This window comes from Melopsittacus undulatus, chromosome 7 (genome assembly GCF_012275295.1).
Source record: "Melopsittacus undulatus isolate bMelUnd1 chromosome 7, bMelUnd1.mat.Z, whole genome shotgun sequence".
NCBI lineage: Eukaryota > Metazoa > Chordata > Aves > Psittaciformes > Psittaculidae > Melopsittacus > Melopsittacus undulatus.
The window spans coordinates 45,009,142-45,029,098 of record NC_047533.1 but is presented as its reverse complement, the minus strand read 5'-3'; the positions used below and the strand labels follow the sequence as shown (position 1 = coordinate 45,029,098).

The 19,957-nt window shown below is 37.5% G+C and overlaps 1 protein-coding gene across 1 annotated transcript; it reads right to left on the bottom strand.

Moving 5' to 3' along the window:
* Positions 1–915: 915 nt before the first annotated feature.
* PLRG1 (pleiotropic regulator 1) lies at positions 916–18,289 on the bottom strand. Its single transcript, XM_005148940.4, has 15 exons — positions 18,215–18,289; positions 16,322–16,428; positions 15,974–16,116; positions 14,870–14,923; positions 14,296–14,389; positions 13,838–13,928; positions 13,548–13,649; positions 10,998–11,090; positions 10,487–10,636; positions 10,269–10,370; positions 9,672–9,774; positions 8,979–9,087; positions 7,319–7,458; positions 4,737–4,930; positions 916–3,771 (listed from the first exon to the last, which is right to left on the bottom strand). The coding sequence occupies exons 1-15, from the start codon at positions 18,221–18,223 to the stop codon at positions 3,712–3,714; spliced, it is 1,551 nt and encodes a 516-aa protein (XP_005148997.1). The 5' UTR covers positions 18,224–18,289; the 3' UTR covers positions 916–3,711.
* Positions 18,290–19,957: the final 1,668 nt, after the last annotated feature.

The window sequence follows — 19,957 nt, the reverse complement described above, 5'->3', positions numbered from 1 at the left end:
GCCATTAAAGCAGCATCAAATGGAGTTTCCAGAAGTGACAAGATCTACCCAAATGACCACCAGTGAAATTCAGCTCCCTGCCTGGCAAGTTTTCAAACCACAATCAAAAAAGACAAGAAGCATTTCTCCCTCTTCTTGCAGCCTCCAAGCTCATTTTAGCTGTTTGCCTGCTTTCAAATGAAGTGATTCACCACCTGCATATTCTGCTTATGAAACAGCTTCCACAGAAAGTCATATTTAAAGTAGTTTCAAGTCCTGCTAATCTAGTATTAAATTTACAGAACAAGACTGCAAGTTGACATTTTTCAGCTGTTCAGGCTTACTGGCATCCATCAGTTTCTAAATCCTCACCATTTTCTTTGGCATACTGATCATTTTGAAGCCCCACCTAAAAAATACATGCATCTTGTGCACAAAGAAAAAACCCTGCACCTTGTGCGGATACTCACATACATGATGTGCCAGACTTGATGGTTTCTCCAACTCACTTGAGGAAAACAACAAAACCAAAACCAAAACACCCAACTGAGTGAAATCCTGACTTGGAAAAAAAAATAAAATCAAAATCAATGCTAAGCTCCTATAAATTTCACTACAACAAAATTTTCAGTTATGTGCCACAGACAGAAATACCCCTTTAATTTGTTCCCCATAAACACGCCAAAATTAAACACAATCGAGAAAAATTAATGAACAATACTGCATTCATTTTGCTAATCCTTTCGTGCATATAGGAAGTTCTGCATAAACCAGCTATCAATACTCTTTCCATTACAGCTGATCTGCAAGAATACTTGTTAATGTACTATGTAAAAACAGTCCATTTTAATCCTAAATAATTTTAACTTTCAATACACAGTTATTTTCCATTCTTCTAGGTACAAAACCCCAAATGGAAAAAAAAAAGACATCGTATTGTATTGAAGGCTTTATTGATAGCTCAATTGCTGTCACTTATATCCAGCATAGCACTTTAAATTTTTATCTAACAGGACTAAAAAGAAACTGGCTATTACAGATTTACTTCTGTAGGTCTTTAAGTTGCCAAACACATACCGTTCTGCACAATTTTCATGCTGCCAGCAAATGGCAGCATTCTAGCTCCATAGTTTACATTGTACGCTTCAGTATACAGCAAAGTGTGATCTTAAAAACTCTCAATTTTACCAGTTACACTTTTTTGAATTATGTTACAAACAAAAAAAACATTTTCTTCTCTGCAATTATGTACAGTATAAAACAAAATTCAGGGTTTGTGGTAGAAATGTGTATGATTTAATCATATACAGAGGATAACATAAAATTTTATGTTTTAAATTACAATTGTTTTCCAAGATTAGGCTCCTATTAACTGACATTGCAGTGTGACACTTTCCAGAATCATGAACAATACATCCAGTGGACCAGACCCTCCTATTTTGCTTTACCTCGTGACTTACATGGACAAATCTAATGTCACTGTGTATCCTCCACAAACAGATATATGTGTATAAATTCACTATTGTGCTAGAGAAGAACTTAAATGATATCCAATATTTTTGACATATCATGAATACTACATATGTGATGCTATTCACATTACTGTCAAGTGGAAGAAAAACACTGCTGGGATGGAAATGAACATGCAAATCAAATGTTAAAGAATACAGTTTAAAAAAAAAAAGAAGACAGATATTTAGAATTGGGACAGCATTATTATAGAACCAAAAAGGAAAAGTGTTATTCTAAATAATGAGTAGCTATTTTTGCAAACCAGGTATTTACCCATGCACAGGTTCTGCAGGAGGCTTTCTGATCAGTCTTCAAAGTGATAGGGGAATAAACGCAGTTTTTAAAGGAGAGGAGATGTGCTGGAACTGTAAGCCAAAATCTCCGATTTCCCTTTCCTGACTTCAAACTGTCACAAGAAATAGACACTAAAAAAGCCTCCAACAACACAATCCCCCCAGAATCACAAAACCAAAAACAACCTCACAACAATCCCACCCCTTTTCAAGTGCATTATTTGTCTCCACTCTGGTTACCTTCAGGGGATTTCACAGTGAGCAAGAAACTTCTGTGTAATGCCAATAATTCATCGACTTCTGGAATGAAGCATTAGCAGTAATACAAAATACACCTAAGTCACAAACTATATTTTCCCCCATTATGTTAGTTAAAATTCTAACAGCTGCAATAAAGATCTAGAAAAAATTATCAAAATAAAAGATGTTTAATCCAACTTGTAAATACCAAAATAAAAGATGTTTAGTCCAACTTGTAAATACCAAATACTCTCTCTTTTGTAAAGATACTTCAGACAATAGCTGTCAACCAAAAAACAGGTATTTATGCAGCATGGACTCCCTTAAAATGCTATTGTCAAACATTCAAATTATAAGTACAAGACTGCCAGAGTACCACAAAAAAGACAAAAATTCTCATAATTTAAGCAACACTTAGTTTTACTAGCTTTTTGTAAGTTACAGTGCAAGTAACTGTCATTTCTCTAACATTAATTCCAGGCTTGAAAAAAGTCAGACTGGTAGAGAACAGAAATAATTATTGTGAACTGCTTGCTATCAATGCTGCGGCCACAGAACAATTCTCAGCACTTACCCAGCATGCAACTTGCTGCTGCACCTATTAAAACTGCTATCAAAGTTGACAACAACTGGATGGTTTGATGGCTTTAACACTTCTCTCCCCCATGAATAGAAAGCGCTTTAGAGCACCACATACATCACAGAAAAGTTGTAGCAAGGAGGCTTTTATGTTTACTGTGTGTTATGTGACTGTTTGTAAATATAATGAAGATTTGTCCCTTCAGGAGTACAAATTCTTTCAGAAATGTTTATTTTAAATTCCTTCAGAAGATCATGGGGAGACAGCAACATGTAAAATTATGGCTGGGATGACTTAACAGCTTTTTCTCTTAGACCTCAGTTTCAAAGGTTAATTGTACTCTGTCATATAGACTTTAGATAGCTGAAAAAACAAACAGGTGGTTTACAAAGGAAGTCAACTGGTCCTAACACTATGGTGATGGTGAACAGTATGATTTGACAGTGGTCCTTCCTACAGGAGGTCCGCTCTGAAATGAAGTAAGATGAGTAGTTGCATACGAAAGCTTTCCTAAGGAAAGAAACACTTTGAAGATCTATTTCATTCAATAATAAAGCACTGGCATTGCTCAGTAGCTGCGTTTATAAGGTAATATATATATACTGTCCTGCTCCTTTCTTGATTACAGTTACTCTGTAATTTAGTATATATACCATTCCATTGCAGTACACTATTAGCATATGTACAGTAAGCTATACTGGTCTAAAATCTAAAAGTCAATCAAGAAATTCCCAGTACATGGCTTCTATGCATGAACTTGCAATTAACTTCTGGAGTCAAGCAAGGGTCTTTCAGAAAACTTGGCTCATCAGAATATTTTTAGACCTACACTCAGTAGATTCATACAAAAAAGTAACCACCTGCACATCTATCCTTTTCATGAACTATACATGCTCCACAAAGAGAAAGTTAACAGCTGCAACTGGTTTGCTGGGATCACACCAAAAAAAAAGACAAAAAGGGAAGAGAAATAAGATTTATTATAAAACATGTTGAAATAGCAATGACTTAGCTGACTTCCTGCTCTGCTGTTCTAGGCAGAACAAAATGTGACTGAATGTTTTCAGGAAAGCCAAAACAAAATTATAGTATAAGTATCCTGCTGCACTAAAATCGCTTTCTCTTGATAATTTCTGGCTTCCAGCTGACAGGATGAGTCTCTTCAGTCTAAAGGGAAAAAAGAAAAATCTCATAAGGCTTTTTTTTTAACACGAAATTCACCTGTAATTAGGGTTTAGCTTAAAATGTTACTCACATAGCATATATACTCTATGACATATGTAACATTGTAATTACCTAAACTATTATGAAATTAATTTACCCATATGGAACTTTGTATCATCCCAAAGTCTGAAGTACATGACAAAACTTATTCTGTGGAGGTTTTTTTGCTACAAGGACAAAAATCAGGTTGACAGGGGCATTTCAGGAACAACACCATATTGATCAAAACACAAGAACACAAATTCCAGAGACAGTCCTTCCAGCAATATTAACATCAGTACTGGCTGATGCCAGAGTCTATATTCTGCCCAGTCACAAAATGGATAAAATATTCCCTATTCCTTCAGACCTAGGAGTTGTTCCAAGTCTAATTCAATACAAAAATCCTAAGGTTTAATGAAAATCCTTATATCCTTTATATCAAAGACATACACTGATAAAATATATAATAATCTATTGTCTTATCCATTAGTAAATGGATCTGGATTTGAAAATAACAGCTTAAAAATAGACTGTTTACTCTGAATTCTAGAAACTGCCAAAGCAAATGACTAATCTAAATCACATATAGAAGTACAATAGATCTTTCAAATGTAATCTTCTTCAAATTCCCATGTTTTAATCAATACAACCACACATAGTCCCCTACTGGCTTTAAAATGCATTATGCATCATTGTATTAAGATTTCTCCAAACCTCATCACAGAGGACTTCTGCAGAAGAGTTGACAGGCCTGACACTTACTTGTACTATATGATATAATAAAAAATTAGGAGTGCAGAAACTAGCTACTGTCCTCTTAAGGTTGTTGCAAACATATCGCTTCCAAACTTCAATAAAATTGATTACACAAGACTGTGCATGTCTCTTATCGATCTGCATAACACTAAAAAGCCACTTTGACATACCGCAGTATCATCTTCTTTGTATACTTTGATGGTCTTATCAGCTTCAGCAGTTAGCAGTCTGCTTTCTGACTGGTCAAAAACACATGCAAATATTCCTGATTCACTGTCCAAAGAGCCCGGCTGCACAGCTGCGTGTACTCTCTGGAAATTGTATCCAGTTCTCCAGTCCCAAAGATGCATTGTACCATTGTCAGCTAAAACAAAGAAACAGTATTTTTAACCAGTTAATTTCTACTACTTTTCTAAAAACAGTATCATGAACAAGTAATTAATACATCAGCTATAATATTCATGTAGCATAGCTCAGTAGAGCCTACAAGGTTTCCTATTTTCTACCAGTTTCCTTCTCAGTTAAGAAAGGCTGATCTTTTTTAAGGCTGATAGAAGCTTCCTCAGAATCTCATCCAGCTTTCTATTAGATAACCCAGAGAGATAACACACTACATCACATGGCAACTGAAGCAAGGTGCTTTGGAAGCACAGCAAGGACTGACATTCTCAGTATCAAGCTCCTTCAGTAGCTCCACTAAAGATTAAGAAACATCATCTTGTCAAACAGACTATAGACATTAAGGAGTTGGTAATGGGAAACAGCTTAATGTTTGCAGAGGTTCTATTTCAAATCCAGTTCAAATCACTGCCAGTATTACTGCTACTGGCATCAGCTACAGGGTATTCATATCAATTTGAATTCTGTATTCACAAGGAAGCTCTCAAAGCAATTTTTCAGTTACAAAAACAACCTCTCCTCTCAAAGCATTATTTAGCCAAAACAGATCTATCAAAAAACGCTCCACAGCTACCAGCTACACAAAAAAAAAACCAAAAACAACAAACCAAGAAGGGTATTTTTATAGTTCCTAAGGTAACCTCAACTTATTTTAATTCAGCATCAACTTATTTATACATGCTTGAAAACATAATCAGGGTAAACTGACTTACTATCAGCTATCTTCCAACTCCTGCTTAGCACATTTCCATCTTACTCCACATCCCTAGCCTACAGGATATACTGTATCTAATGGGACCAAGAGGGACAAATTGCATATCCACGGTGTAGCTTCATTGTTACTTTTTTTGTTATTCTCTGGTTACAAACACAGAACTGTTTTTGTAAGCATCCTGTGAACTCATGGAACCCATCTTAAGCTATCATGTGTGATGCTGTGAATTGAGTCCCCTTCTTGTTCACAACTACCTAAACTATTAGATAAGCAAAAGTGAGCCATAAAACCTCATGCTCTGCAAGTTATGTGGAACACCACAGCCTGGCCTCTTAATTCACTTTCCTCTGCTAGAACTCTCCCAGGACAAGCTCGTAATTAAGCAACTGGTCTAGGACCTCAAAGATTTGGGTTTAAACTCCCATGCAATCCTGAACTGTTACTCTAGAGCTCAGCTCTCAAGCTGTAAAATTAGCATTTTCTTTTTCCACACTGTTTATTCTTTCCCTGTTTATAACAACATCTACATTAAAAACACACCATCTTCCTACTGGGATTTCTGAAAGCTTTTTTAGTGACAAGCTTTTTTGAAAGAAAGTTTACTGTCATGGTTTAAACGCAGACAGCAACTGGATATCTATGTATGTACTTTGTCTTGTACAAACACAGAACTCAAATTTCACAAGCTACGGTTTAAGTAACACATACTTAAACAAAATAATTTTATTACAGTGCTTGCATAACTAATATACAGAAAAATGCTACCTACAATGAGGTAAGTATTCTTACATAAGATTACTCATGATCAGATGCAGTAAGCATTTGGGATTCTTCTGCTACCCCAACATAGATACATGAATACAAACTAATAGCTCCAAGAGGTTGGGGGCTCACAGACTGCTAACAATAATGTATCAGATGATTATTAAATTCTGGAAGCTTCTGAATGAAAAATTAAATCCATGTGTCACAATAGACACAAAATCCTCCCATAAGCACTGGAGCCAAAGGACGAGTTTCTGAATTTCTGAATGCTTGAACACATAATATTGCTAAGTAAACATGGGTTTGATTCACAGCAATATTTGGAAATTAGCCATCAATCTTTTGAACAATCAAAGTAACATCAGAAAAAATATGCAGGAAATTTTGAGACAACAGAACCAGTGCATTTGTGCTGCATAAAGGCCAAGGCAGAGTTCACATTTAACTGGTACAGCAAGCCTTGGCAAGATGTTTCTATATGCTCTATCCATTCTCACTGCATCAACTTGTTACTAACAGAGAGCAGCTAAAGTGTCTCTGAGGCAGCTCCCTGTTTCCACACCACTCCTGAGGGAAGCCTAATCATCAGGAGATCACAGAGAATGAAATCTGGAGCCTTACACCAGCAGTCAGGTGGGAAGAGGAAACCTCTTCCCTGCAGCACATTAAAATTAACTTCATATACATTTTTGTGCATGCAGCTCAGTAGCATCCAAGAAGATAAAAATGGCCCTACTGACTATGAAGCTGTACACTGTAGCAGGTTTATAGGCCCAGATACAGGACATCTCAGCTAGCATCTTTGTCGAAGGACATCCAGCCATTGTAGAGGAGTGTAAAGGGGAAATACAAACATTTATTTCTTATTTTTACCTCCTGAGACCAGAACACCATCAGAATTTACAGCCAGTGTGTTGATAATAGCATTGTGACCAGACAGATTCTGAATGAAATTTCCATCTGGGAATTTCCACTGCTTAATATTATCTGGAGAACCAGATGCAAATGTGTAACTGAAAGAAAATAAGCACAGTATGTTGAAGTTCAAAACAGCTGTAGGTATAGCACACATCATTCACTGAAACTGCTGTAAATGCTAGCTTCAAAGTTACTTAATACTAAAACTGCTTTTCTGACATTTTTACTTCACATAAAATGAAGCAAATTTATGACATCATGAATTACCTATTTCTACTGTTTTCTTTCTGTTCCATAGACTACCTAAAATTTATAAATCCTATGCCATATAGAGTGTTAATATGCCAACAAATATTAAACATGCACACTGAGTTCTTCTCAATTATTATTCTGGCAAATTTTCAGGTTTAAGTGCACCATCAGCAAAGGTACCAGAGCAAAAAAAAGCAAAAAACCCCAAACAAAAAAAAAAAGGACACTATTGGTTAGTCATTCAAAACTGTTCAACCAAAGATAAAGAACTGCAAAAAAGTGAACTATGAAAGACAACCTGTTTTACTGAATTACCCTAAAACAAGCAATTCCCTCATTTTAACACATGCAAGAAGTTACAAGGTTATTTGGGTAGCATATACAAAACTCTGTAGGAATACTTTCAATTGACACAATGTCTAAGCCATTTGCTGTCTATTTAAAATATACCCTTCAATTAAAAAAAATAACTAGGAAAAAAACTAGACCTTTGAAAAAAAAAATATAGAAATACTGAAATATAAAAAAATACTAGGCTGACAGTTGCTACAGCTTGATAAAAACACTTCACGTTTAGTTTCAAAGAGGTACAACTGATGAATCTGAAACCAGATTGTTTTTTGGAATGTAAGGAAAATTAGGGCTTTTCTCTGGTACAGCTAACAGGCATAGCATAAAACTGCCACAATTTTTAAGATACACAGATTGGTCAGAATTTATTAACATTAAAGATTCTGAATTTCTGCACTGACAGAATTTTAAAATATTAGAGGTGAAGAAGTATTATAGCTCTATGCAAATTCCTTTTCTGCATTGTTTTAATGTGTATTTATCCCAAAAGCAACTGCTGATGCATCAAAATACAGCATCTAAATTGAGAACACTGCCAACACCTGCTTCAAACACTAAGTACAAGAAAGTTCTTTTTAAGATCAGTTAGACTGAAATGTTTTGTGCAGAGAACCAAATACTCAAAACCCCCGCTTTGTATTAATCCCTGTCTCGTTTATCATTATTCACACATGTACCATTCTACAAACCAACTTCACGTTCTGCTAGCAATCATTCAGTTACATCTTTATCATTAGCCTTACTGTGTCACTGATTTCAATTACTTCAAAGGCACATACATAAGAAATTCTGTGGGATGTAACACACTCTCAGGATTGCTAAGGTACACCAGTGCCTGGGGAGCACAATCAACGTAGTAAAAGGTATTTGAGAATTTATGTACATATTTTTTACAGCATTCTAAGCTCACCAGTTTTTTACATTATTATGCCCTACCATTCTCTCACATTGGCTTTCTGTCATCACACAATGTTCTGAACTGGGAAAGTGTAAAAGAATGAGGAAAACTTACTGTCTTGGGTGTAGCACTACTGCTCTAACAGATTTCTTGTGATTTGTTAAAGTAACACGAGTTTTTCCTGCCACTAAATCCCAGAGCCGTATGGTAGTATCATGACTGCCTACAATAAAAAAATAAAAGTAGTAGAAACCATCATATTAATTCTATCATCATTATTACTTTGATAAGGCAGCCAAAACTTTAGATACAAAAAAGACAAAAATACTGTGCTTGTTACAAAAATATGCTATTAAATGCCTCTCTAGATGATGAAGATGCTGGGTTGTAATGGTCTTTTTACAGTTTGAAATTTTAGAGCTACGTTGCACAGGAAAGCTGAATTTTTATGCAATGGGAAAGAAGATAAACAATATTTAACAGTGGCACCGGGCACTTCTTAACTGTATTTGGGAGAACTGTGATATATCACAGAGAAGGCAAGTCTCAATTCATAGTACAACAGAAAATGGAAACACCAGAAACAAAGTGCAGAAAAATATTCAAGCAATGTAGACCTGTATTTGCTTAAACATATCATTATCAGTATGAAATAACTACGGCATTGACTATTTTCAACAGAAAACCAGTAAGAGAAACTAAGTAAATTAACAAGGATTGCATTATGAACCTCGCATAATTAATGAACACATATTGTAATTATTAGGCTTTTCAATCATGTTACTTGCGAAGCCATGCCCACCATACCTGTAATAATTTGTGGTTCTGCAGCCTGGCACTTCACTGTCGCTACTGCATTTGTGTGTCCTGATAGTGTGTGCACGCTGGCTTTTGTCCTTACATCCCAGATCTATGAATTCACAGTAAATATATCAGAGGTCAGTAAGAGGTGCACATTCAATGTACCTTAGGCACTGTCATTGATTACATTAATTCCTTGCCATAGTTCTACAGATTAAACAGTATTTAGGTTGTATTTTCTCATCCAACAGTTCACACAGTTGCCTCAGCTGGAAAACTGCAAGGGAAGCAGGAAGCCTACCACTGAATTTCTAGACATACAAATAACTTGAAGTCACCATAAAGCCACACTACCCTTCTAAATGCTAAGCAATCCTACGTACACACTATGAGGTCTACCCACCTAAATTAAGAAATAAAACCTTATCTTGAAGTGACACTGCATTTTTGTGTATTCAGGCTTGAGTTTTATCAACAATGGAAGGCAAAGCTAAAATAAATCATTTTAGTATTTTCATCTTGATTTCATGTTAACTTTTACAAATGGAAGATGTTGGAACACTGACATACCAAGATATTAAAAAGTAACAATGCTATACTTACTCGTGCTGTTGAATCTCTGCTACATGTTACCAGTACATCTATTGTTGGATGCAGATCTAAACCATACACAGCACTGAGATGACCATGGTAATGCCTAATAACCTAGATGAGTAAAAAAAATGCACAGACACTAAGTTGATATTTGAAAGGATTTTCTAAATGCTTTGATTTTTATATTTGACACCACCAATTAATTCAAATTAAAGAAACTAGCTTACCTTATTGTATTCAAGATCCCAGCATTTCACTTGTTTGTCTTCTCCACAAGAAAAGAGATATGGACTTCTTGCACTTACTATCACCCCTCGCACAGTACTGATGTGCCCCGTCAAAGACAATTTCAATTTGCCACTAGCAAGGTCCCAGATCTGCATCAAAATAGGGATTTTGAGGTAGACAGGTAAAAGCTACCCAATAACAATCTGGGTAAACAGCCTAGATATAAGTGACCCTGCTGCACTGTAAATCAAAACTTACAGTAAAATAGATATTTGCCCTTCAGCTACTACCATATAATAAATGAAGTCTCAAGAAGTAGTACTACTCTGCAAATCCTTTATGACTAGGTGATAAAGAAAAAAAACTGTTTTGCAGTTCATTATTCTGCAAGCAGTTATGCTACAAGGAGTTGCAAGTTGTTTCCAAGGGCTGAAGACATTTTTAAATAACAAGACAAAAAACTAACACTCCCAACCCCAACTTTGTCAGTGATTTCTCCCAACCTCTTACCTTTATGGTTCTGTCAGCAGAGCCAGTAACAAACCACTGATTTCCTGGTTCTACTGCAATACATCTCACCCAGCCCAGGTGACCACTGATAACCTTTAGAAAGAATAAAATTTTTTCAAGATCAGAAATAATACACATACATCTGCCAGTATAACTTTAATTTCTCAGACTGGAATTTGTTTGTACACACCAGGAAATGTATACTCCCCAAAAAGTCGAATGTAAAACTAATCTGAAGAGAGCTTTAACTTTAGTTAAATGAAGAAACTACCGAAAATTTAGAAGGCATATAGACTTTGAGAACTTGCAATACAGAAAGATCCTGTTCCTATGTGCAACTTTCTCAAATCCTTTGACAGCCCATAACACTGTGGCCCAACACTTGAGGCTTTGCAAAGACTGAACTTAAGCTGCTTGCTACCACTTACACAAAAATAAAGAACAATTATATAAAATCTTGGCTATTAAATCATGTTACCATATAAGAACTTCTTAAAGCATACCACCACCTCCTTTTCCCCAAATAAGGGGTAATATGTTAATGTTAGTATGTATAAAACTTTCTGGTAACAAAATGCTGGAGACAGATCTCATAAGGAAAGCTCTACCAACAGAGGGCTTGTTTACAGCAGCCTGTCTCTAATTTCTCTGAAGTCAAACAGCTAAACATCAAACCCCGTATTTGGTTTCACTGGATGTTGTATTTCATGTACTGTTACACAGCTAATTTTAAAAAGATCTAAAACAACGAAAGTTCTTAGACAGAAATACTTTGGAAAGCTAAAGTGGATTCTTCTGACCAGGTGAGAGACCATAGCCACATTTGAGATAGCTGTCTAGATTTCTTCCTAGTCTAGAAATAGAAACAGGCGTTTCCAGGGAAGAAATCTAAGAAATAGTTTATCTGACCTATTTGAGGTCCTCACCTTTCACAAGCTTAGGGAGATCAGTTAAAATGCAACAGACAAGATGAAACCCACATTTAGCATTCTAGCTATGCTTTATTTTTGAAAAAGCTTTTTCATGCTGAGCAAGGATTTTGACAACAAACTTCCACTAAAACTGTTTACATGGAAAATTAATACAGTGACTTGAATTGTATTTACAGTCTCTCTGAAAAGAAAGTGTTCCTTAACAAGTACGCATTTTTCACTTGCTTCCTTAAATTTTTCATTTTATTTTGGTGCCATTTATTCAAATGGTATTTGCTTTGACTTTTATGGAGAGCACATTCCACTACTGCCACATTTAGAAAACCTATGTATTCCTTTGAGCTAATGTGCTTTTTTCAAAAAAGGCTAATCTCAAAAAGTAATTAATGGATAATGCAGCACTCAGGACTCTTCTGAAGATCTAAATGCCTATATATGGTGCTACATTCAGATGAACATTGCTAATGCAGTTCTGATACCAGAGCATAAGATTTTTCAGTGTCAGGAAAGCCTAACATTCATAATGTTGACCCTTTCTTAGATAAAATACGAAATTGCTCAAATTTCATAGTAAGAATCAGCCCCTTGAGAAAAAAAGGTACACGTCCAAACAGATGCACCCGAAAAGTTAAAAAGATCTGAACAAATACACATGCTTGGAGATTTTCTCTTCAACTCAGCTCCTTTGCCATATTCATTACCAAAATGTTTGTAGATGGTACCAGATTTGGGAGGAATGGCTAAGAAAATTAAAAGGCAAATTAAAATATTTAAAAAACAAGACTAGAAGTCAAGCAATCTAAACCACAGAGATAATTTGTAATTTAAGTATTCAGCTCTTCTCCCCATTTTCATATGAAGTATAAGAAGTCATGCTGACTCAGTGACTGCCTTTAAGTGTTTTTGGAGACAATTTTATTGCATTAACAGTATTTCTTGAACATGTTACTAGTTTCAAATTTTGCACCTTGCCTTTGAGTTCCTCTATCAAAGAATCAGACTAGAAAAAAAAACTCTGTAACAAATTTATCACAATACAGCTACACCTACATAAATATAAGGGTAAAATTTACAATGTTTACAAAATAATTTGCCATATAGAATAATGCTTGTAATCTAACCTCTGTTATTTAAGGAAGTGTTTACAAATATGTAAAGGGTGGGTGTCAGGATGATGAGCTAGGCTTTTTTCAGTGATATCCAGTGGTAGGACAAGGGGCAATGGGTGTAAACTGAAGCATAGGAGGTTCCACATTAACATCAGGAAGAACTTCCTTACTGTAAGAGTGACAAGAGCACTGGAACAGGTTGCCCAGGGGGGTTGTAGAGTCTCCTACGTTGGAGATATTCAGGGCCCGCCCGGACAAGTTCCTATGTGATGTACTCTAGGTTACCCTGCTCTTGCAGGGGGGTTGGGCTAGATGATCTTTCGAGGTCCCTTCCAACCCTTGGGATTCTGTGATTCTGTGAAGTGTACGTATGCAACTTAGTTGTGATCACTTTTAATTTGATTTAGTTTTTATTAATGATAAGGAAAATTATGCTTTGAGGTCTTTATAGAACATAAAATACTCATTTACTTTTATGTGCATGCTCATATCACAGATTTGTAACTTACTCTGTACAGTTTCCAAGGTGGATGCCACTGAGGTTTGGGCATGGTTGGAGCCTTCTTTGCCATTAATGCAGAATTTTTGTTTCCACCAGCTTCCACCATAGCCTGTAAGTTAAAAGGAAGGTTACTCTTATGTTTTATGACTTACCTCCTTACCTAGAACCTAAAGCCTTCTTGTGACATCTCAACATCGATTAAGTTTAGTCAGTCGGAGATCTCCACACAACACACAAATGTATCCAGAAGCAATCTGGTGAGCACTACATACTTTTCACATTTGATGTTAAACTCACCACAGACATCCCAGGAGGCTGTGAACGCTCAGATATTCCAGCATGCCTGTAAATATCACCCACACCAGCAGCTGTCCGACTTGCATCCAACCTAGGTTGAATGAAAATGATTGATGAATTGGAATCAACTTTCTTTTCCTAAACAGTAAGTTATCGCAGGGCTACATCCAGTTGTGTGTTATACATTTCCAAGAATGGAGACTCTACAACCTCTGGGCAACCTGTTTCTGTGACTGACCACCTCAAGGTAAAAGACAGCCAACAAACAAAGTCTCATTTTTTCTTTTCCATGAAAACAGTAGTGCACAGAAAAATGACACCTGACCACACTAAAGTAGTTTCTTTAATAATTTCATAAATGAGATCAGACAAAATACTCAAAGTAACTCCTATCCTGACTTCAGTATTTTGCCTTGAAATCCCTGTAGAAAAGTGTTAATGAAGTAACACATCAATACCTGGATTGAGAAGCAGGAAGTGCCACAGCTAAGGACTGTGCTGCAGATTCACTAGGCATTCTCTGTACCTTAGTATCTGCTGTCAGAGCCACACCTTGAAAAAATAAAACAGTAGTGACAATTAGCAATGGCCAATGTAACAACACAGAAACATAACTCTTCCAAGCACAGACAAAACCGAATGACACAAATTATTAGACTCTAATGTCTCTTTCTCAGGGAAAAGTCTCCCAGAGAAAGGGGACCGCAATATCAAAGACAAGATTTCTAAAACATTTTTGTCATAATGTTACCACAGAAGGTGAAATCTCATAGAAACCAATGACCACCTCACAGCAAGCTTATATTCACTAAGGCTCAGTGAGAAGACACAGCATTTGTACCTAGATCTTCCTCCTTCCTATCAGTCACACAACAATCTGCATCAATACCGTGAAAGTCTTAAATTGCATTTCCCACTACTATGAGATATGGATTCACAGCAAGAGGAAGACTGCTCCTGCTAGGATAGAGGATACAGTGTTGTTACAGGAAGCCAAAAAATCCAGGCACACACTCGCAGAATTTTACTTACCAGGCCCGGGTGGATATGGATGTGTGCCAGTTATTAAATACTCAAGTTCTTGTCCTGAAGAGCAACAAAATGTTGCATTAATAATTATATTTCATACCGCACTGCAAATGATGTACTCAAACAGGAAATAAAGCAAAACAGCAGCAGAAGAAACTAACAATCATTTCTAGAGTACTACACAAACATTTTTTATTTAATTTCATTTGTTCCAATTATCTGTTTTCTAAAACTCAATAGTAAAAAATAAAAAAAAAATGGTGAGGATACCCATTATCAAGAGAGACTCTCAAGAGAAAAATCTTCATACTGTCAAAATGCCTTTTGTAGCAGCTGTCACAGAAAAGGATTCAAACACACAAATAGCACTGATGTCTGAAATGTTAGCTAGTAAAGACAACTGGTTGTCTGTGGTATCAGAAAAGGAAAAGGTTTTTCTTATTCTTTATAAAAATTTTTCATTATCCCTCAACATATTTCAGAATACTCCCAAGTAAAGTACCTTGAGAAAAAAAACAACAGAAATCTTAACTAAAATAAGGTGGTATTTGGCACTCTTTAGAAAAGAAGTTTCCATATGGGATCTACTTATTACATATAGACTTTATATATAACCAAATACAGGATGAAAAGGCCTACAGATTTAATATTTTCTGGTTTCACAGTTGCAGAGCTAAGGGAAGCATGAAAAAATGTTATGAAACAAAATAAAAACTAAACCAAAACAAACCCCAACCAAATAAAAAACACATCCTTGACCATCATGAACTTGTAAAAAGGAGAAAGACATTACTCATCTAACACCCAAGTACAGCTTACACTAATGTTACCATAAAATTTGCTCTTTTCACTAATGAATTACTGTAAAAACTTCACAGCAGCCTAATATTCCTTTGACAAAACAAAATTCCTCCTTGTTTTGAATTAGCTGTCTCCTATGGACTGTAGCAAGAAAAATATGAAACAATAAAAAATAAATAAAAAAAGAAGTATTTTGTTTTCCACATTTCTTTCCAATGAATTGACACTGGACTGCATTCTTTGAATTTTACATCAGTGAAGCTGTTACGAAAGAAAGGATAAATATACCCTTAAGAGCAAACTAACCTTGATTTCCAGAGTACTGTTTGTGTCCATAAGGATCCCCGGTGTTTGGACCTCCTTTCTCTCTCAAGTTTTCTTTAAGAGTAGGCATGTGTAATACTGAGCCATACTCCGTACGTAACTTGACTGCCATCTTTACTTTGTGACTGTTGGGAGAGTAAAGCATAATCCTGAATAAACCCCGATTTTTGTTGTTACTAAGTTTTGAAAGATCTGAGAGATTTTATACAACTTACTTTATGGTATTTTTCTTCCCTCAAGACTACTTTGTTTACAGAAGCTTCTGAACTTCTGACTTGGATGGAGCAATCACTAACACAGGTTAAAACTTGACTGAGTGCAGTACTTTACCTTTCGTCATCTAACGGGATAGGTTTGGCATTATCAGCTACAAACATATCATGAGTCCTCTTCAAAGATCTGAACACAAGTGTGTGCACAGAATGCTTTTGGACCTCCTAAGAGGAAAGAAAAGAACATTTAAATACATTTGATTATAATTACATGAAAATCTGAAACATAGACTAAACCAAGTAGCAATTTCCAGACTTCAGTCCCATTAGATAACATAGCACTGTTTAGTTCACAGAAAACACCACTCTTCTTGGAAACTAGAAAATTATGTTTATCTGTTAATTGTTTTAATTTAGTGCTTACTCAAAATAACAATCCCTTTCTGGAAACTGCCAAAAACTTTGATCAGACTTTCTGCACTGGTATCTATAAGACAACGCCATGAGTGTACAATCTTTTTCCCCTCCTCCTTTCACATTCTGTTTTTGTAAGTAGGCAATAAAATAATGAATTCTGAAAACACTTCTGTAAGTTTTATTTCACTACTACCAGAAAAAGAACAAGAGCAATCACCAGTTTCTGTGAGACCTTACATAAGCACGGCCGTTTACTACGAGAAAACTTGGGATAAAACCTGACAAAACTTATTTTCCTTTTATAATTTTTGTTACTATGAATAAAATATACTTACAATTTCCATCCATAACAAGCAGAGTTAAAAAGCTATTAACTTATATAGGCTTTTTACTTATTAACAGCACAAGTAATTTCTTACTAATATTTTTCTCCCAATGGAAAAAATAAAAAAACAAACCCAACCCATTGTAAATCTGAGCCTGCTTGCTTAGGTATAAAGCCAAAACTCTTTGCATGACTGTACGTTCTGTATGTCACACAAAAAAAGGCAACAAATTGGAAGCTACATGAATAACTTCTGGCACTGGCCAGCCTTCAAGACATTACACAAGTACTTTCCCTATTTAGTTATATGTAGGTTTTGTTTTCCTGCCTTCAAAGTTGTTTTTCCGCTTACCAACCCATTCTGCAGTGGCTATTAGCTTTCTAACTCAGTAGCACCTACACAAAGTTTTCTGCTCTGGCTCGATACTTTCCTACAAACTCCAGATATTATATAGGAGGAAAAAAAAAAATGAAGCAAAATATTTAGGGTAGGATTAGGTGTTTTATACATCTGAAGAAAGAGGTTAAAATAACAGCAGCTAATTACTATTCAACAACAGCAACTGTTGGAGGTAACACAACTAGTAGGTAGCACAACACCTCTCTGTAGAGAAAAAAGCATTTACAAATATTTCCTGACAAATACTCTTTTGTAAAAGGCTCTGCTAGTGTTACATACAGCAGCAGTGTCTGCATTTTCTTACATGCTCCTAACAACACTACTTGCTTTTAGAAGTGCATGATGTTCACTCCACAGTAACTATTCCAGAGCCAGTAAAAACAGTGGCTTTTTCCATAGTTTCACTTAAATCCCTCACAGGCCGGATTCCGTTTCTTTGGCTAGCTGACAAAGCCAGTAAGTCACTGGAGGCTGGGAATCACAACACCGTTTCCCAGATCCCAGCAAAACATCCGGCGTAAGTCTTTCAAACCAAAATTGCTGCCTGCTGCTTACTCCCACCTCAGACTCACACCTTGCAGCCTTCACACGGGTGCCCCACTCGCTGTCCCCGCGGTGGAGCGTGAAAGGGCTGGGAAGGCAGAGGGACCGCCACGGTCTATCATCATAGCGGCGTTTTCGCACCGAGATCGAAGTGGGGGTGCGCTGAGGTGCTCGGTGGTCCCCGCCGGCTTCCCCCCCCATCACAGGCCCAAGCCTCCCCGCCGCCCCGGCAGCGCTCCCCAGTCCCTCCCGCCGCGTATCAGCGGCAAGGCAGAGACGACATAAGGTGGCCAATGGAGGGAACCGAACCCCCTCCCGTCCCTCACCTCCACCATGGCGTCGGCGAGCTCCTACCACCACCGCACTCTGGGACCGCTATGGAGACGCTTCCGGCACCTGCCGTGCGCCGCAACGGAAGTGACGCATCGCGACGGCGCAGGCGCAGGCACAGACACAGACTCTAGCTCCCGAGGGGAGGAGCAGATAAAGGGTCGGGGGCGGGACGTTATGGAGGTTCTCGTGGGTTGGGCTGAGGTCGTGGGTTCGGGATCCGCAGGCGCTGTGGGAGTGAGTGCGCGGTCCGGCGGATGCGGAAAGGAGGGGCGGCGAGAGGACTGCAGTGAGGGGTACCGGCCAGGAGAGAGCAGCGTTCAGCTTTGGGAAAGGCATTTGGAGTTTCACAAACGGGAGTCGGCGCTGCTCATGGAACGGTTCCGCAGGCTCAGGGGTTGCGTGCTCTCTGGTCAGCCTGGTTTTACAGAAATATTTAGCCTTTGCCGTTGTTTTGAGTCGTGCAGCTACAGCTTTTAGGCGTCATGTTCATTGTGGGTTCCCAAGGTTAAATTCAGTTCAGGGAACTACACAGCATGAGAGGGATGTGGAAAATAGTCCCAGGCCTGAAATGCAGCCTCTAAACAAAAGAAAACAGTGCGATAGGGGATTCTAGCCACTATACCTGGCATTTTATAGAAAGTATCTTTAGTGTAAATCTACAGGATTGCCTTTTAGTGGAGACTGAAGCGCACTAGTCATCTGGCAACCACTATGCCTAATGGAATGTATGCTATGTAAGGGCTCGTAGTTCTTTTCCAAATCTACCCGGATACTCCAGTTGTTTTTTCACTTGCCTTCATAGGCAGAATAACGAAATGCATATGTGAAAATTGGCATCTACTTTCTTCACATACACTCACTTGATCTTAAACTTAGGAAGCCTTAACCTCCCATACTACAGCTGGGACTTCGCAAACACATCTTCTGCAACCCTAACATCACATTGCTTTTCTTTACCACTGTTAACTGCCACTTCCTACATCTGTGTGCCTGAGCTGTGAGCAGTTTGCAAACTGATTCGGTTTAAATGCAACCCAGTGCAACACCACTCAGCTCACATCTGTGCTCTTGATTAGCCACAGGATGGAATTAACCTGGCATTATGTCTGGCACACGAGCTGCCTGCTTGACATAATGATCACCTCTTTTTTGGAGTTGATGGGTCATGTCTGGTGGTGGCACTGGTGGTTTGTATTTAGTTATTTTAGATACAGTGACAGCTAGACATGTGCTGTAAGTGGCTTTGGATCCCATTTCCTGATCTGGGGTTGGGGTGCAGAAGAGGTGTCGGTTACGTTGTGCCGCTAACAGCAGAGGAGCGTTGACAGTTCAGTTTCAAGACAAGCCAGCCAGGTGTCGTGTTTAATAAGAGGACCTTTTTTGGTAGTCCCTCTCGTGATCCCTGTTAGGTTTTGGAGCCTTGGGTAAAGGCCAGCACAGCACCTTGAGGAGGAGGAGTCAAGTCTTAAAGTGTTAACTCCATGCATCCTCCCAGGCTGGTGAGGCTAAATTGAAGATACACAAGGTTTAAAAGGAGATTTTGAGGGCAAGGAATTTCAAACAGGTTTGGTGGGTTTTAAGTTTACACAGAGTAGTCTGTGCTGTTGATTGGTCACTGGATTTGATATGTGGAAATGTTTTAAGGGCTAATCTTTGGCAACACAGAGTGTCATAATGCAGTTGTTTCCTTTCTATTGAGTGTTGAAAGAAATCAGGCTTTTTTTACTGCCTTTATA